The sequence below is a fragment of the Prinia subflava genome, chromosome 4, assembly GCF_021018805.1.
Source record: "Prinia subflava isolate CZ2003 ecotype Zambia chromosome 4, Cam_Psub_1.2, whole genome shotgun sequence".
In the NCBI taxonomy this organism is placed as follows: Eukaryota; Metazoa; Chordata; class Aves; order Passeriformes; family Cisticolidae; genus Prinia; species Prinia subflava.
This window is the reverse complement of record NC_086250.1, coordinates 4,152,603-4,171,611: the sequence shown is the minus strand read 5'-3', so window position 1 is coordinate 4,171,611 and position 19,009 is coordinate 4,152,603. Positions and strand designations below refer to the sequence as shown.

The following is a 19,009-nucleotide window of genomic DNA, read 5'->3' as shown; positions in this document are numbered from 1 at the left end:
TAAACCCAACAGCCATTAACAGCTGTTTCCTAGACTGGTGGGTGAACATACTAAAGAAAACAAAACAAAACAAAAACAAAACAAAACAAACCCCAAAACAAAACACAAAAAAAAAACCAAAAAAAACCCCCAAAAAACCAAACCAAACCAAAACCAAAAAAACCCCACCAAAAAACAAACAAAAAACCCCCCAAAAAACCCCAAAAAATCAACCAACCAACCAAACCCCCCCCAAAAAACCCCAAAAAACCCAAACCAAAAAACCCACCCAAATAAAAAACCCATTCATCTTTAAAGCTAAAACATCTGAGACAGCCTCCATGTTCTTGCTGACTTGGGGATTTACCAAGAAGAAAGTAGCACAGTATGAAGCACTCAACTACATGTGTAATCAGTGTCAAGACTCACCAGAAATTCATATTGTAAAGAGGTGATTTATGAGTTCAGTTGCTGAATTTTGCAGTCTTTTTTCCCCCTCAATTGCTTTGAAATGTGCTGTCAATTAATGACAATTTTCTCAAATAAACGCTTATGTATTTGTTTGTACCTACTAATTATTTTATTTCTAGTAAGGTGACTATTATTTACAATTTTTTTCTTTTCTAAATAGAATCCACTGTTGAAAGTAAAGGAGTTTCACGTGCAATGGAAATGTTGGGTGTCTCTCATGATATGCTTTGGCTCCATCTTTCAGGATGAGAAGCACCTGCAGATTTTACCACTCCAAGCAAGAAACTGCCTGGATTCAGCTGGGGTGTGGGTAAGGCAGCTTTTCTCCACATAGGGAGTGCAGAATATTTTATATGTTGGGCTGAAATGGATTTGAGGATGCAGAATAGAGTCCAGTCCTGTGACACAGATAACAAGAGATGAAGATGGGATATTTTCCTGAAAGTTTTCATTGACCAAACTCTGAGGCTGTAAGTAAATTTTCCTTGTCCTACATATAAAGTTAAACATGCTGTCTGCTTTTTAATTTTTTTTTCAATAGTACTCATTTCACCTTCAAAAGAACAAGAGAGTGTTTCCATTTTTAGTCTGAAACACTTTGAAGTATCCCCATTCCACAGAACAGGGATCTGGATAGAATCTGACAAAAAAGAAAAAATTAATTCCTCATTTTGGTTTCAATAATAAAGAAGTTAATGATCCCACATCTGGTTTTGTCCAGATATACTCTACAGCAGCCCACTGAAAACAGCACCATTTGCTTATTGTTTTATCCCAAACACAACCTAATCCAGCCTAAAAAAATGTTCTTGAACACATCCCCAGCCAGACTGCCACGAGGCAATTCCCAATTTCTGTGCTGGTGTCACTTACCCAGAGCTGCAATTCAGAGCTGCTCACAGTTTCACCACAGCAGCCAGATCATGTTTAGACAGACCTTAAAAACATTTTCTTTGGCATACCACAGAGTGAAGAAACACCACAAAAAACCCCAAAAAAACCAAAAAACAAAACAAAAAAGCCCCCAAAAACCAACAAAACCCAAAAAAAAAAAAAAAATCCCCAAACAAACAAAAAAACCCCAAACAAAAACCAAACCAAACCAAACCAACAAAAAAACCCCACCAAAAAAAACCCCAAAAAACAAAAACACACACACAAAAAAATTCCCCACCAACCCCAAATCTTCATTCCACAAGTAACATTTGAACATCTGGAACAGCTGGGTAACAAGTTGTGCGTGTCAAGTTCAGAAAGCAGCTGCTTTCAGCCTTCATTTTGGGTCAGGCATTTTTGTCTGCAGCCACCAGTATATTCCATTTTATTTTGTAGCAGCTTCTTCAGTGTTCCCATATGGACAAGCAGCTCCTAGGATATACCAGCATGCACATATAATGTTCTTTAGAAGAAATGAAGGCCAGATGTTGCTTTGTTATCTCCAAATGCATCCTTTAAAAAGTTAGATTAAGTTGTTTCAGATATGTTATTAATGCCAGGTACAGGCAATTTGTTTATCGGCCGTTTAAATGTCAACTTTCTAAAGGACAGAAAATAACATTTTAACTTAGAATTCAAACTGAAATAAGATTAAACCACCCTAGAATAACTTCAGAAAATAATTATAGCACAATCCAGGATCACAAGAGAAAACTAGTATTGTGTAGAAAAGACATGATGAGCCATTTCTGAGATCTGAATGAGTACTACCTATGATTTTATAGAAAAGGAAAAATAAAACCCCTTCACCCTGTCTCTAAAATATAATGAAAAGTTTGAGGTAAGACTTATCCAACAGCACCACTGATTAAAGGTCTTCCATTCTGCTGCTTTGCTAACCCAGGGTAAAATTTAAGCCAGCAGTCTAAGTCGTAGAGAATTTAATAAATCTATTACTGCCAGCATAATTCATTAATGTTTTTCATGTGTGCACTACTGGTACATCCAGTGGCTCCAATAGGGGGATAAGAATTCTGTCACAGGCTGTCCAATTAATGTGATTTGCACTGAAATGTGCAATTATTCTTTTTTTTCTGATTTTCTGAGAATAGAACCTTATTCTCTTATACCTTGGATTCATTTTATGAAGCATATTTCTGAGGAAATGTGAATTGAAGACTCCTTTTTCCACCTCAGTGATAACATAAACAAGGTTTGGGCTTCAGCTGCCTGGTGAGGTCTCTCCCTTTGAGCCAGTCCACAACATACAAAAACTGCCAAGACACCAGCTATAACTTTTTGAGTAATGTCACTTTATTAAGGGACTTAAAAGAATCACATTCTCTAGTAGCCTTGGAACAATGCAAATGGTGAACAAAAGACAAAAATAGATGTAATTGGTTCTGAAAAGCATGAACATCTGTAGAGAATGTGTTGCATTATTCCTAAGGACTCTCGCTTTTGAAAAAAAAGCACGTTCCATATATACAAGTGTCAGTGCAATAGCCAATAAAGCAATCAGTCAGAAATATAAAAATATCCTAAATACAAACTCAAAATAGGTGTTTGAAGGCTGACCATATCAGTATTCTGATATTTCTATATCTCAGGAGTACGATCACTGGGATGAGTTATTCTGATGAGGTAAGAAACAGTAAATGCTCTGTGATAATACAAAGCCATACATTTATTATTTTTTTTCCATAAGACAAAAAAATAGAGCACCCAATGAAACTCCAAGTCTTTGCAGCAAGTGAAATTATAGTCTATGATCATTATTACATTCCTGCATCATTCACCTCTGCTGTCTTTGCCAACAGTTCTATCAGCAAAACTTGCTCATTCTCCCCCCCTGCCCAGCTCCAGTATCAACTGCACGTTCCCAACAACTGCCCTAGACACAGACAACATCTAGAAATGCCCAAAAATCACTTAGTCATTCTTTCCTTTATTGGCTGCCATTCTTTTCTTGGCAGCAAGGGCAGAAAGAGATTGCAAAACCTGACAGCAAGCAGCTCTCTCTGGAAGGGTTAGGGAGAGAACAGGGTGTGTCCTATTTGCTTTGCCTCAGGTGTTCCAGTGACGCCACTGAACTGAAGCCTTGGTTGCTTGAGCAATAAAATCACATTCCTCTTCTTTGGGCTGCCTTTTGGATGGAAGGATGCATTAATTCCAGAAATAGAGGGCCATGTGGTAACTTTTCAGCTCACTGCTGTCTGCCTGTGTCATCCCTCATCTTTCCTTCAGTCACCTCTTTCACTGTGACCCCTCCAGGCTCTGCTGCTGAATTCTGATCCCTATTTTTTTACTTTTCAGAGAAAACAGGCAGCCAGACAACACACTCTGTATCCTTGTGGCAAAGAGCACCAGCAAGAACTGGTGGCAGAGCTGGGAGTGCCAGGAGAATCCAACAAACACCAGCTCCTACTTGGGGAGAGGGGCAATGGTGAAGTCATTTCAAACTGTGTGACAGTATCAGGCACTCCTCTGTGCAAAAGCACAGTGGATTATATAGTTTCTAGAACAGCAATATTAACTTGATCAGGATATGATTTGTATGACAAAAAAAGCACAACAGCAGCTGGCAGCTGCCTTCCTGTGAAACTTGCCTTACCACTTATGGCACACACATGCACTGAAGCACACAGCAGTTGCCTGAACCTGCAAAAGATTCCTTAGCTTTACATCCTAAATTCAAAAGCTTTCCCTGAAATGTTTTCGTTTCTCTTAATTCTTTTCTAAACCTCTTTTGTCTCAGGCAAATTCAGGCAGCTGTGCGAGACGGAGCAGCGAAGCTGGAAATATCTGTAGTGTGACAACACTTGACAGATTATTTCAGGTTTTCTTTCGGTTTCCGTGCAGTTGCCAAAGCCTCCAGGAATCATCACACTTCTCTCCCTAACCCCGGTGAACTTGGCAATCAGCGTTTGCAAATATTGAATTACTGCTGGCCACACCCACTAAGACAGGCTATTACCTCCCGTGTCAACAGGCAGGGAAGGGAGGCACAGAATGACTAAGTGATTATTCCAGCATCACAACACGAGTCTGGAGAGCCAGGAGCTGAACCTGTATTTCTTGCATCTCAGTCTCAGGCTGTCTGTTCTGTTCTGTGTTGCAGAATTCTGAATTCTTTCCTGAAGAGGAAGACTGGGATCTCTTAAGAGTCTGTCACTGCTACTCTGGTTGACAGGTGATGTTGCCAATGGGATGGGAATTGTTGCATTCCCCACATCAAAAGGTGGAACACAGTGTGACATCTGTTTGCTGGAAGAAATACTAACCATACAAGTCCTTAAGAACATCAACATTTATTTAATATGATATAAAAGAAATGGGATATGAACATTCGTATCTGAACAATAATAAGTGGCTTCTTATACTTACATCGTATGTGCTCATTGTATAATATATACACAATGAACATAATTACATTTGTACACAAACTAAGTACTGGATTGAAAACCTGCTTATTGCTGTACACACCCTAACCCCATGAAGGAAAAGCCCAGTACCTCAAATACCTACACTCCATTTTAGTCAAGAAAAAGTAACCACTAACATTAATGTCTATGTTGACAGAAGTGTGGCAGTAACTGCTGACATTGCAACCTGACCAAGAAATCATTACAGCAGAAACAGGACATCTTTTACTAAGCAATAATAAAAATGGCACATTTTAAATATATCTATATGTATATATATATAAAAATTTTACAAATAAATTGTTAAAACAATAAACTGTAATGTTTAAAAAGTGTAAAACAAGGTTTAGTGGTGATATGTAAAATTAACCGAGTTATGCATCTAAAAGGAGCAAAAAAAAGAGTAAACTTATATGATCCATCATTAAAAGAACATTAAATTCTGAAGAACAGCAAATAAAGTTCTGACTGTAGGCTGCACATTGAAAAGAGCCTTTATTTTATGTGCACAGAAATCGTAGCAGCAAGCTGGTATCAGGAGAACAATCTGAAGGTTGTTGAGTGTACACGTGGGCCATTTAAAGCTCTCTTGGAATAAACATTTTCCAGGAAGTGATAAAACGATGCTCTGTGGCCAAAAGCATCAGAACTATGAATTTCATAGATTTAAAATATACTGTACAATATCTTCTCATATTTTCCTAGGTCAGGTCCATACATCTCAGGCATGAATTGTTTCAACAGAAGCCGTTAGTGCTGAAAGACAGACACAGATTAAGTTACTCTATTTTAGCAACAGGATATTGTCTAAAGAACTCAGGGGATTAAACACAGCAAAGAATTCCTGACCTCATCCTAGCACTGTAGGTGTAGAACATAATAAAATACCTTAGAACTCAGTTGTTTCCAAAATCTATTTTGGAACAGATGAATAATAAATGATAAATAATACTGCTGTCGAGATATTTTGACAGAAAGAAGCAAAATTGACTTTTTTTTTTCAAATTTACACCACTTTGAATGAAAATCTGTTTACTCAGAGTTTCATCCTGTTACTTATGGTCATCTCCAAATGCTCCTCACCTAAAACCAGAAAGAACAGCAAAGATCCTAACTAGTCTTAGAAATGCCAGGCACATTTTGAAGAGGGGTGCAGAATTATTGAGCTGCTACACTGTTCTGGCAGCATAGTCCAAGTACTCCACCCAGAGCTTGCTGTATTTGGGTAATTGCTGTATTTGGGTAATTGCTGCAAGGATTCCTATAAATAGCTTTTAACAGTTCATTGGTAAAAATGTTCCTGAGCTTTGAATCCAGATGCTGTTTAAAATTTCGTTATCCCCTCATTACTCAGTGCAAATGCAATGCTTAAAATCGAGCAGGGCTAGTGGCACACACAGAGGTTTGTCCCTGCAAAATAAGAGCTGTGACAAAAAAGGAGCCTTGTGTTAAGGGCTTTCTGCTTAGTCCACAATATCCTGTGCCACCAATTTCCTGTGGCAAATTCCCCTGGCATCGTGCCAAGAGTATCATTTTTCTAATTGATTCTAAAAGCCAAATACAGGTATCACCTCTTCATCCCCTGAAATCTGTACATTTTCCAGATGCTGCCTGAAAAATTTGGTTGCATATGCCCAGGGCTGATCCTACAGCTTGGAAGTTCCCTTTGCCACAAATGACTTCTTGAAAATGAGGGCTGCTGAATTGCTGTGTGCTAAAAGTTGTGCCAAAATCTCTCAGCAAAGCACTGGAATGCTGGAAGCACAGCCCCAGAGGGAAAAGGGCAGTAAATACTGCAGGAAAAGCACTGTGCTCCATCCATCTCCTCTATGCTAAGCCCAGCTCATGGCATGAATTTGTTTGGAAACAACCAACAGTGCATCAAATGCAGCAATGTGGGATGTACGTGCACACAGTGAGAAGCTTTCAACTCAACCCAAACACTGAGCAGCCACAAGGACGTGTCTGGAGCTCTGGAATCCTTTTCTCCACCATGCTGAGGCTGGGCAAGCACAGAATCAGAGTGACAAGTGCCAGGCCAGGTGGACCACTCTGTCCCAAGCATTTAAAGCCTCTTTAGAGGCTCTGGAGGGTGGAACTGCCCTGAACACAGAAATGCTTCACCTGCAGTGGCTGTGGGCATACACCTCACCTAGGGGGGCCAAGCCTTTTCCTATTCATTTCTATTTTATTGAGCATAAATCCTAAAGAAAATGGATTTGCTGATCTGAGCTGAAAGCAGCTGAATGCAGCTGGTGACAGATTTCTGGTTGCTCCCCCTCTTCCTGACAGGTGACAGAATCCAGCAGTGCAGTTTCACTTTCTTTACTGACCCAAAACTCAGCTGATGGGGGAATGTTTGCCCTATTTAAAACGGAGATACATGATAAATGCATGTCTATTTATACAGTGAACCTGAAAAGCATTAACACAAATCAGTATTTCCAGAAGGAATGTCCCACTCATTTTTTTAATTGTTCTGTAATAAGCATTTTGAAAAAAGTTCAAAAAAATTCAAGCTAAATCTCATCATGGCAGACCACACTCATCAGGAGGAGTGTCAGGACTGAATGTGAAGATGGCATTTGCCACTTTCTCAAGAGGAGAAAATATTTTAATAATTTTCCTTTTTTTTTTTCTGTAAAGAGTATAAATAGTTTCTTGCCCTTAGTTCATATGAGAAACGTCTCTGTGATGACTAATAAGTCTAATTTTGCTAAAATGAAACCTTGGCAATTGAGACTGGGACAGTAAATTTAAAAAAAAATTGCATTTTCAGATCTCCTCATGCTAAATGACTGAAAATGTCTCAATTTTAAATTGTTCTTGATTATTTAAGTTTGCTTAAGATACATTAACTATGGCATTTAACATGGCCATTGAAACAAAGCTCATTCTTTTAGCAGAAAGCTTATTTAAACAGACACTTCCTGACAACAAAGAAATGTGGATTGATTTAAATGCTGGTGAAGTGCTGAAGCACTCACACTGATGCCCCACTAATTCTGTTAAACACTTGCCTAAACAAACACACACTCCATTTCCACAGCCATTCATTAAGTGGGTAACACCACAGGTAGGAACGTGTAAATCTAACCCAACTCATGCTTCCTACTGGATTCCTAGAAGCAATCACCCACTATGTCAGGGCTTTCTCTATAGAAGGAATGAAGAAATAACAATTACAAAAGGGTTTTTATGTCTTAAGCCATAAATTCTTCAGGCCTTTAGCCCGTTCCCTCCTGTGCATCACTGAGTCTGCGTCTGGCTGCCCATTTTGCCCATGACCATGACTGAGGCATCAAGACTCATCTGCACCCTGGCCTTAACTCCCTGTTTGGAAGAGCTCAGGCCTCCTGTGCAATTCCAAGGGCTATTACCCTGCCAGAACATGCTTGATGAACCAATTAGCCCTTTCTCTTTGTAGCTGGATGGAGAATGCACTCCTTGCAAGCAAATCGATACGGGAATTTGTTTGTTTCCTGGCTGATTTATATTCAACACTGCAGGAAACTCTGTCTTGCTGAGTATCAGCTCCAGATGTTTCTCACAAAAATAACAGCATACAGATACCTGGAGGAATGTTAGGAACAGGAGAGGTGGGAGAAAAAAGAACGTACTTGTCTGTAACTATACACACATGAAATGTGATCCTTCTGTGAGCTGTGTCTGTGTGGATGGAGCTGGTGACAAGGACGACTCGGGTGAAGAAGGCAAACTTTTCACTGCCAGTCATACAGCAAAATAAATAAGAATACAAGTTACAGAAGCCATAATAAAGATAAGCTTGAAAAATCACCATTTCAAGCCATAGCAAATATAGGCAGAAACAAATGAAAGCTACACAAGTAAAGACTTAAATCTGATCAGCACAGAAAGCACAGTTTCAAGGGAGAGCATAGCTGATCCTCAATCAGGCTCAGAAATAACTAGTAGAACAGCAAACACATGAATGCTGATGTTTAATGTTGCCAAGAAAGAGAGGGGAAAAAAAGTAAAATTTAAATAGTTGGGATAGGCCCAGACCCACCTCCATATCCCAGCTCAGATTAACTGAGCTTTTTCATTCTGCTGAGCAGTACAAAATGTACACACAAGTTCTGCTTTTGATTATCAAGTCACAGAAAGGATTGCTGACTGCACTACAAAGGCCCAGATCACCTTTTATATCCATAAGTTGAACCATTTGGTTTACTTAAACATTCCCATCAGCAAATATCCTAATAATGTCTTAGAATTCTATCTCCTCCCTTCCTCCTTCCCTTTTGCTTTATATTCCCCTCTTCTCTTCTTGCAAAATAGTCCACCACCAGTCATTGTACCAGTCAGGTGGTGTTTTCTGTTTTCTTCACCTTTCTTACTCCTCAAAACATGGCCAAACTGGGGTCTTGTAGTCGCTAGTTTAAAGTATTGGAAACTCTCAGTAATTCCACAATTTTGGTCACTCAGTAGCAGTAAATAGTAAAAGTCTACACATGTCCAGGACTGAGATGAAAAAGGAAGGATTTGCTCCAAACAACTACTACAGTATGACTCAATTTCTGGCAACAGTTATTTAAATCCCTGAATTAGCAACTATAAAAGCTATATTAAAACCTCAGAAAAAAGGAATTTCTGTAGCTGTCCACTGGGAAACTCTTTTTCTGTACATGATAAAACTGTACACTTCACGTGTACACTAGCTCAGCATTTTCAATTCACAAGGGTTTTAGAGCATCAAAAGACACAATCAAAATGAAATAAAGTTTTACATATGCACTGGATAAGTTGTGCTTCAGTCAAACTCTTTTCCATACCTGCTGCTGCCTGATTTCCTTTTGAAGACTGTGCTGCTAATTCAAATGAAGACACAATCCCTTCTTGTTCTTGAACACTAAGTATTTCACTTTCTTCTGAGCTGGTTTTGGGTTTGTGGTTTGCAACTGTGGTCACACTCTGCAAGCTGCTTAAAAAAAGCACAGCCTTTAGAACCCACTCTAATTTAATTTTAGGTGTTAACCACTAAGTATAGGAGCTATAATTTAATTTTCTCCTGTTAGTAGAAAAAAAAGTTGCAACTTGCAAGTAGCATAAATTAAGCAAGCATTTTGAAACCCTCCTACTTTGTGTAGTTACACTTTTCAAAAAGCACCTGGAATTGAATTCCTTTCCTTTACACCTCCTGCAGTTTCCTGCTGCTGTGACAAAGTTGTGACTAATGTGACAACTCACTCAGGACCTGCAGTGCAGCTGACACTGGAGTTATGAATCGTGAGAGAGAAATAGCCAAGACACAATATCCCTCCAATTCCACAGTGCTGCAAAGCAGTGAGGTTAAAATTAAAGCAGGAGATGTAGAATAAGATGTTTAGTTTGCTCCTAAATATCAGCAATGAAGAGCATGTGATGGAAGCACTGGCTGAAGTGTTCATAAGAAATTGATACAAAGCTTGAACTGACATTATTAACCACATTTTGGAGGCCAAAATTAGGATTATGAATGAATTCTGTTTACAAGTGGGACATCACTTGAAAATAAATATTGCTTCATCCACCAGCTCATCAGCTCTGACTGAACCCCTGCAGCAGTTAAGCCTCTCACTAGATTTCCCTATATGTAAACCCTCCAACCCATATAAATAATAAATACTTTTCAGTATTTATGGCAATTGCTTGGTCCATTCAGCCAATAAATACAGCATGCAAGTTTAAAATAGCCTCTGAACATCTTGTTTGATTTTTACCTTATATCATCATCATGTGTTTCTTCCAATTTATTTTTCTTTTCTGTTTTCTCTTCATTACTCAGTTCTTTTGAGTCAGATACAACATGTGCATCTGATAAAAGATCATCAGTTTTGGACAGCTATAAAAAAATTGAAATCATGAAACAAAAAGCTGTAACACACACTAAGTGGCAGATAAGAAATACAGTACCAGGAAACAGTTTTATTAACAGACAAATTTTGCCATCATGTAGACTTAGTAACTCAGAATTACATAACTTAAGAAATTTTTATCAATACCATGCAGGTTAATAGAGTTATCCAAACTTATACCAGAGGCCATGGGCAGGGTTTGACTTAATAAGTTCCAGAACTTTTCTGAACTTTTTGGATTGCAGCCTGCCTATTTTTTTTATGTTATCCCTCTCTTCACGATGCCAACAAAATTCCAGATGCTGCAATACTTTCTTGGTAACACTGAATGCTGCTCTTGGAGTCTGATTACATATGAATAATTTGAGTGTATTAACTAATTTTCCTTTTGAAATATTTGCATACTTAACAAAACAACAGTCTCTCAATAAGGAAGTGTTTCTACTGGATAACAATATAAATTAGTTATTGGGTTTTATACCATTCTCCATCAGATATATATTTTAAAAACTTAGTATAAAATAGGAAAACAAAAGGATAATTAAACAAAAGAATGATTAACTGAGGAATATGGATATAGAAGAAGGAAAAAAAAAACTCTACACAATACTTTAAAATTTTTTTAAACTATAAAATTTTATATATTTATGTAGAAGTATATGTTTATGTAGAAGGAACTCTAGTAGTCCATTCCTCACAGTCAGTCTGTTTTTGCTGAGTGTTAAGGGCACTTTAGTACCAGAAACACCAAAGTAATTCCCTGCCAAGCCTATTTCAAACTATTCCAAGGCAGAAATCAAAGCAGTGACAAATATGTACAAGTACAGGTACTGCCCAATTCCAGGTCTAATTTGTAGTGTCAGCTCTATTCTGCTTTCTATAAACTACTTGATGCACTACAGCAAACCAAACAAAAATTCAGGGACATTAAATGGCTGCCAAAAACTACACTGGGGTAGCCTAAGCAATGAATATGGCAATGATTAAAGATTGATTAAGATGATTTAAAGACCATATACAAGAAAATTCAATGTCTCAGCTATAAGACAGATCCAATACAATTTTGTGATTTTCTATGGAATGTTGTATATCCAACAAGAAATCTGTATATCCTTTGTTTTCCAAGCAAAAGGAAGTGGCTCACTTTCCCATACTCATGTATGTGTGTCTCAAAATACTTTGTTACTGCAAGACAAGACTATGAACAGTTTAATAAGGAGTATTTCTGTACCTCTTTAGTAAAACTTGAATTATGTTCTTGATCTCCATCATTTTTTAGTTGTGCTATTTCTTCTCCAGGACTTCCATTATTTTGTTTCAAATTATTTTCTCTGCTGGTGCTCTCTATCTCCTTCATGTTACCAGATACTGTATCATCCTTTTTCCGATTCTGCTGAACAAAATTGGAACATGCACATATTGTTACAAAAGTTATCACAGTCTCAGTTCTGAGCCTGGTGCTGTCCTCTGACTCATTAAAAAAAAACAACTTGAAAAAACCTTAAGCATAGATTGCAAAAAGGAAAGTGGAAATCATTAAGGACTCGGAATTTTCTCATTCTTGTACCTTTCAAAACAATTCAGCCTAAAATTTCTTTGTCTGTGAGATTATTGTATTCTGCCTCTCCTTCCTCTCCAATGTCACCCTTATCTTCTGAAATTTCATTCATATTTAGCTCTGTCACAAATCAGCTTAGCAGCATTCTTACTTGCATTCATAAGCACTGCTCTTTTTATAATATGGTTTTTTCTGGTTTAACAACAAAAAAAATCAATAAAAATTTGCTTTCAGCACAAAATTCACAGTGCACCTGCATGCACTCCCTCCAATTATCCTGGGTATCCTCCAAGCCTGTGGTGTGAACTGATTTAATAGAGGACAAGACAGCATCTGATAATGGCAGAGGACATCAATTATTTCTTAAAAAAAAAAAATCCACTGCGTAGAGACTAACTTGATATAAAAATTTTGAGGAAGGATGGTAGAAGTGACTTAAGATTGGGAACTCTGAACAAGACCAGAAGGGAGGCTCATCTAAGAACTGGAGCTGAGAAAAATAGGAGCCATGGAAGCAGTAAATCTCAAAGCTGAACTCTGTGATCTAACACATGCACTCTATGAAGAGGAAATTCCACCTAAGTCACTTCATAAATCAGTGTCTTTGCTCTCCTACATTGAAGTACCCACCCCTTATCATATGCTTGTCCCAACAACAGTTGAGAAGCAACTTCCTTTTGTATTATGGTAATTACTTCAAAATTACACAGCAGGCCATTTATAAAATCCTTTTCCCCCTTCAATTCTTAAAGACTTCCAGCAGTTAATGCCATTGCACCATTTTTCTAAAAATCAATAGACATAAAACCTATGCTTTTAGAAATAAAAGCTGTTATTCAGCATAATACCTCATCCTGGGGCTTTTAGCCAAATGGCATTCTGGAAGAATTCAAGTTGTGATAGAAGTGACTTTGTAACACGGACTATTAGCTAAATATTCAATTCACAGATCTTCTCACTTACTCTGGAAGTTTTTTATCATTTACAGAGCCCAGATTTCACCAAGACTGAGGAATGTGGTGCAAGGAACAGAAGTGTTCTGAGTTCTGGCACAGATTTGGGCAATCCCCACTGTGCTGCCCTGAGGTATGGAATGAGAGCACAGGGAAGAGGGAAAGCTTGAACACCTCTGCAAAACTCCTGAGAGAACCACCTGCAAAGCCTTGCCTGGCACAACCTCTCCTCCAGAAAGGCAGTGTCATCACAGAAATATTTACAGCTTCACATCCAGCATTCCTTATGTCAGCCCAAATGCAGATGCTCTACTGCAAAGGCTAAACTGGGATTTGGACTCTTCTGGGGATGCAAAGTTCTTGAAGAAAAAGTAATTTTTGTATAGCTCTGCAGCAGCTTGTCCTGCTGAGAGGGGAAAAAAAACCAGCCCAAAACGCAAAGCTAAAACATCTTTGGAAATACCTTCCTGACACTGCAATACAGTTGATCTACTTTTGGAAAATCAGGTATTTAAATGCCTAGAAAACAAAATAGAGGCATTTCCATACCAGCAGAAAAGTAAATAATTTTTTAAAAAAGTCAGTCAACAGTGTGGCCTGAACAAAAATGTAATCCAGAAGATTAACAACCCAAAGAAACCAAAAACCAATGAAAAATCAACTCCATGAAGCTACTGGAAAAGAAAACTAATTTTAAATATTTAGAAAGTAGCAGGCTGCCTAATATCTGCTCTCCTATATCTAAGTTTGATTTGGCTTTTTGGTTTTTTTGTTTTGTTGTTGTTGATTTGTTTCTGGTTTTGTTCTGATATATATTCAGAATAATATTTCCTGGTTAATGACAAGCAGTTATATCTTCCTCTTCTCTCCCCACCCTTTACCCATGAACAAACTTTTTAGGCAAATAAACAAGTTTAAGAATGAGTGAAAACAAAAGTGTGGGTTCCATTTTAATGCATTTATGGGCTCAAACACCACAGCAGAAGAGCACCACTTAGGAGCTCTGATCATAAATACACATTCCTACCTAAAAATGTCACAGATATTTGAATACATTACACAGCACAAAAATCAGCACTGACTTCATTTCAACATCAGGAGAGTTTTGATTCTCCCTGATCTCGTTTTTGGTCACAAACCCTGCAATTTCACGTTGTTTGCTAAATTTGACCAGAACAGCCTCCCTGTTACCAAACAATGCCTAATCAAACAGATGTGGATTTGAAATGTTTGTTTTCCTGAAAGGCAAAGAAGTGGCTTTAAGTGTCAGCATGAAGGTTTTCCTTTTGAGTGTGTGACTCTACAATCAGCCTCAAATCACCTCCTTTGGTTTTTGACCACTGTGGGACCCACCTGTGCCAGTTTGAACGGGTTATCCCTGACATGGGACAAGTTCTGGGAAGGAGACTGCTCTGAAACTCCAATGATATTGAGTCCTTTCCTCTTCTCTCTCAGACAAGCCTGTTGGTGTCTCTTTATTCTTTCCATCTGCTCCTCCACAGTCATTCGAGGCCGTGAGCCCTCTGCAAGGCACAGCTGCTCCACTGCACTCCTTGGTCTTTCCTTAAATGGAAGAAAATACATATTTCTGTTTCAAAAAAACCCAAGATTTCAGACTGGTAAGTCACCAGAAGAGATCACCTAATGATTTACTAAAGAGCAGAAAAATAGTGGGCAAATAAAGACCTCCTATGTGTATGAAAAAAAGGTACAAAAACCAATGATCAATAAATGAACAATGAAATTCAAAATAAAAGGAAGGAATAATTTGCTCTTCTGAACAATAGCATTACCATCACCAACAATAAACTTTAGGAGAATGGGTAGGTGCTCTCTCAAAGCCACCCTCTCAAGCTGAAACAATTTACCAGACATTATAAAACTGGCAAACACAAGATATTTGACTGAGACAGAAACATAATTGAAATTTAATGATCCAGGACATTTATACCAGTTGGTTTAATAGTAATTTCTGCCTTTTTATGTCAAGAAAAACTACAGCTGGGCATCATTGAATTGCAAGTGCAGGCTAAAACAAAGTGAATTTATCACCACTGAAAAATCTGTAATTCTAAGCATTACATTTTTCCCAAAATAGCACCCATTTACCTACTCTTTTCTTGAAATTCACTAGTTTTCAGGCAGATTTGTACTTTTTATGACAGAAAAAATTCGACTTCAGGCTAATCAGCTGCATTCAGTACATTTACAGTAACCAATTTCAGTTATGAGAAGCAGTATTCTTTCTCCAGTCAGCATCCTGGGAGTTTCTCTCTCCTCTCCCCATTTTCTCACAACTTCTCCTCCACTGTTTGTGCTGTAACTATGGCAAAAGCTTCCCTCTCCTTTCCATTAACTACAAGCAAATATGTGATTTTAACTACAGAACTGTCTAATCTGGAATTTTGGGTTTATTACCTGCATACTGCTTACTAAGTCCTTATTTTGTGGCTGCTTTAGCCAATTCCCAAATCATTTTAGTACTGAAATAAATAAAAGCCTGTGTTTGTTATAAAGGGGCTGTTAAATTGCCAAATGCAAATGTTTGAAAGATGCTTCATCTGCTTTCAACTCAAACCTGAACTTCAGCATATTTATCATTTACCATTTAGTTTTGCCCAATTCAAGTGTCTCCATGCATTTTAGCATACATGGCATTTATAATTTCATCCTTCTTTCTCCAGCTGTCTCCATTAATCTAGTATATAATGCTTTTATAAGAGTGATTTTTATTTCTTTTTCTTTTTTTTTTTTGGAAAGGAAATGAACATAACTACCAAACTTAACAACAGACATGTCCAACACTCAAAGGTTATTTTCAAGTACCGTTCTTAGATCTATCTTCTTATTCTTCCTCAAAGTGACATAGGATGCTATTGTTGAGGACTCTGGCGTTGGGGATTTGGTTCTGGGTGGTACAACTCCCACAGGGAAATGTGAGCCTGCAAAACAGCAAAGCAACACGGTGAGTGCTGTGCAAATCACTGCCCAAAGTGCTGGTTTGTTTTGTGGAAAAGACACTGTCAGCCTTGGGAACTCTCCTTCAAAGGGCAGATTCAGAAAATTCTCATCACTGAGAGCTGATGGGTGGAGATTCTGAAGGTCCAGCCAGCTCTTGGATGGCCTCATTTGTGTGTGAATTGTCTGTGTGTGAATGAAATCACCCCTGAGCCTGGTTTCACTCAGCTGGTGAGGGAAAACTGGAGCTGAGGATATTTGTGCTATAAAGCAACAGTTTGGGTCTCCTTTAGAAATAAAAAAGGATAAAACACAGCAGAATTCCGTTTGTTTTTTGTGTCACCTTCAGGGACCACACAGGTCACAAATATTCCTCTGGTCTAATATTTGACATGGTCCCATTTGTCTTTAGTTGCTGATGCTTGAAAAGAGAGGGAAGTGGCTGGCAGGAGAAGTGTTCAGTACAGTAACGTGCACAGCCACTAGGAAAACCTTTCTAAATTTCCTCTGAAATGATTTAGTTTCAGAACCACCCTCAATAAGAAACTGCCATAATTTAAGCATGACTTCTTACAACAGCAAGATAGGAAAACCCAGAGATGAGCTGCCTTTAAGTTTCTTTCCTCATCAGCTTAAAAACTTCAGACAGAATGGCATAAAAATGTTTCCTGTAGCAGCACAGAGCTGTAATGGCTTAGACACCATAACAGAAGTGAAACAATCAGAAATGGTTACATTTTCCTACTGCATGGGGATTGTTATTATGAGTGAATGCCCAGAACAAGAAATGTCTGTTAGAAAATTCATATGCTCAAATGATAAACACAGCTATGATAAACAACAGACTGAAGGAGTTTCAGAATAAAAAACCTCTCATTGCCTGCTACCACTGCAGCTATTCTCTTCCACACCTCTAAATATTATTTATCTTAGAGGAATTTGCACTATTGCTTTCCCTGAGTGGGGACTGATTTTCTACAAATGGACATAAAATAATGTCTGTCTTTGAGACAGAAAGCAGATTGGGGTGCTTAATATGTGCTGGGTTGCTTTATATAGTCAGGGTAGATTTTCTTATTTAGTCTTTATCATTACTTAATCTCTTGACATAAATACAGTGAATTACTGTGAATAAATTACTGTGAATAATCAGAAACATCGCAGGTCAATAAAACCTAGGCACATTGTCAGAAAGACAAGTTTCTTAATTTAGGTCATTGATAATTAGCAAATCTCAGGATAAATATTCCACTTTTCACCACCAAATTAACAGATATTTAATTATGTGCCTTAACATTGTATCTCAGCAAATACCACAGAGACTTTGAATTGACAAATTGTGTGGTAAGTGCAAGCTTAATTATACCACAGGGCCATTCACATAGTTTATACCCAAATTGTATGCTAACCTTAATTTTAAAAACCTCTATGATCATTCTGATGAAAGGAGTATCTTTGTATAACCATAATTCTTGGTAAAATTCTGTTACCATTGCATCAGCTGCTCTGTAAATGCTTAGTCAAAGCACCAAAACAGAAGGCAGTGATCCTGCTGGCACTGGCAACATCAATCCTGAGGTTAAAAAAATAGCTAAGTTTAGCTACTTTTTCTCAAAGCTCTTAACATGGTTTTTGGGAGGCGTTAAAGCTGAGCATTTTCCTGAAGTCACCTTTAACAAACTATTCTGTGTGTTTTAACAAACAGAATTGAGAAGCACTTCCTGGTAAAAGACTCTACCAAGCAATTAGTAGCTTTTATGGGAGCTAGATGAAGAGAAGAATCTAAAGCATTTAGCAATTGCAAAGACCTTTATTGTCTGTACACTCCAAGGTCATGATCATTATTCCTATTATATCAGAGGACAGAAGGCAATTCAACAATTACAAGATTAAAAAAAAGAAAAAGACATTGTTTCCCTGCCTTATGAGAGCCTGAAATTTCTGTGGTGCTGCCTTTTTGGAGGTTCCAGCGACATAACATCGGGAGCTTGATTCAAAAACTGAGTAATTGTTCAAGGGCAAGGACATAAAATGGGTAATTGTTCAAGGGAATGGTGTGTGGGGAATGTGAGTGATGTGATTAGACATGGTGTCAATAAGGATTTCAGGGTTGTTGGTGAGTGTAATGTTTGATTTTTCTGCGGTGTAATTGACTGAAATTTCTCTCGTCATATAATTAAATCATTATTTTATTGTCGAAGCTGTTCCATCAAACTGAGAAATGGAAAGACACAAACCATGAGGCAGCTTCTGTCACACAGCTGAGCTTTGCATTCCCTGTGAAAAAGCTGAAAGGTTGTAAGCACCACGCCTGGGGACAAACCTTTAGTGGAAGATTCTGATTCTGAAATTGGTTCTGTTTTTTCTTCACCATTTGACTCATCCACTTCTGCTACTGTAGTTAACTCGGGCTCGCTCTTATAAAGCCTATAATCAGGACCCTGAGGAACATCAAGGGATCAGGTAAATAAACAGGCACTTTGGTCCAAGTATTTATGTCTTAAGACTCAAACCAATTATTTTGGGATAACTCTGCTCATGCTTGAACACGGTTTTCCATTGTTCAAGTGGTATGGCAGAAGTATTTTTTGGTAGTTAATCTGAGTCTGACAACGTTTGCAGACAATTAAAAATTACAGGAAAAAATTGCCATAAAAAAGCAGAGTTGTGGGGTTTTATTAAATGATCTTCTGGAAACAAATTGGTATAAGCTTCAAAAACTGAGCCCAGAGTTTTTTAAAGAATTAGTGGGGAGAAGAATCTAAGTTCATGAAATTTAAGTCTTAAGACATTTTTTATATGCACAGAACACATGACAGGGAAATGTGAAGAGCAAATGACGCAGCTATAAACTAAATAAAAGTGAAACCA

At 37.9% G+C, this 19,009-nt stretch overlaps 1 protein-coding gene across 21 annotated transcripts in view; it reads right to left on the bottom strand.

Moving 5' to 3' along the window:
• Positions 1-3,090: 3,090 nt before the first annotated feature.
• PLEKHA5 (pleckstrin homology domain containing A5) overlaps positions 3,091-19,009 on the bottom strand; it is a 154,617-nt gene continuing 138,698 nt past the window's right edge. For 5 of the 21 annotated variants that reach the window (XM_063395205.1, XM_063395187.1, XM_063395198.1 and 2 more), the window contains 8 exons: positions 18,462-18,579; positions 16,007-16,122; positions 14,534-14,743; positions 11,901-12,059; positions 10,535-10,656; positions 9,608-9,756; positions 8,452-8,536; positions 3,091-5,567 (listed from right to left, as the gene is read on the bottom strand). In XM_063395205.1, the coding sequence (XP_063251275.1) occupies positions 5,549-5,567; positions 8,452-8,536; positions 9,608-9,756; positions 10,535-10,656; positions 11,901-12,059; positions 14,534-14,743; positions 16,007-16,122; positions 18,462-18,579 (978 nt within the window). In that variant the 3' untranslated portion in view covers positions 3,091-5,548. Of the gene's footprint in view, positions 5,568-8,431; positions 8,537-9,607; positions 9,757-10,534; positions 10,657-11,900; positions 12,063-14,533; positions 14,744-16,006; positions 16,123-18,461; positions 18,580-19,009 lie in introns of all 21 variants that reach the window. The other 16 variants (XM_063395186.1, XM_063395197.1, XM_063395193.1 and 13 more) reach the window with 7 other exon arrangements.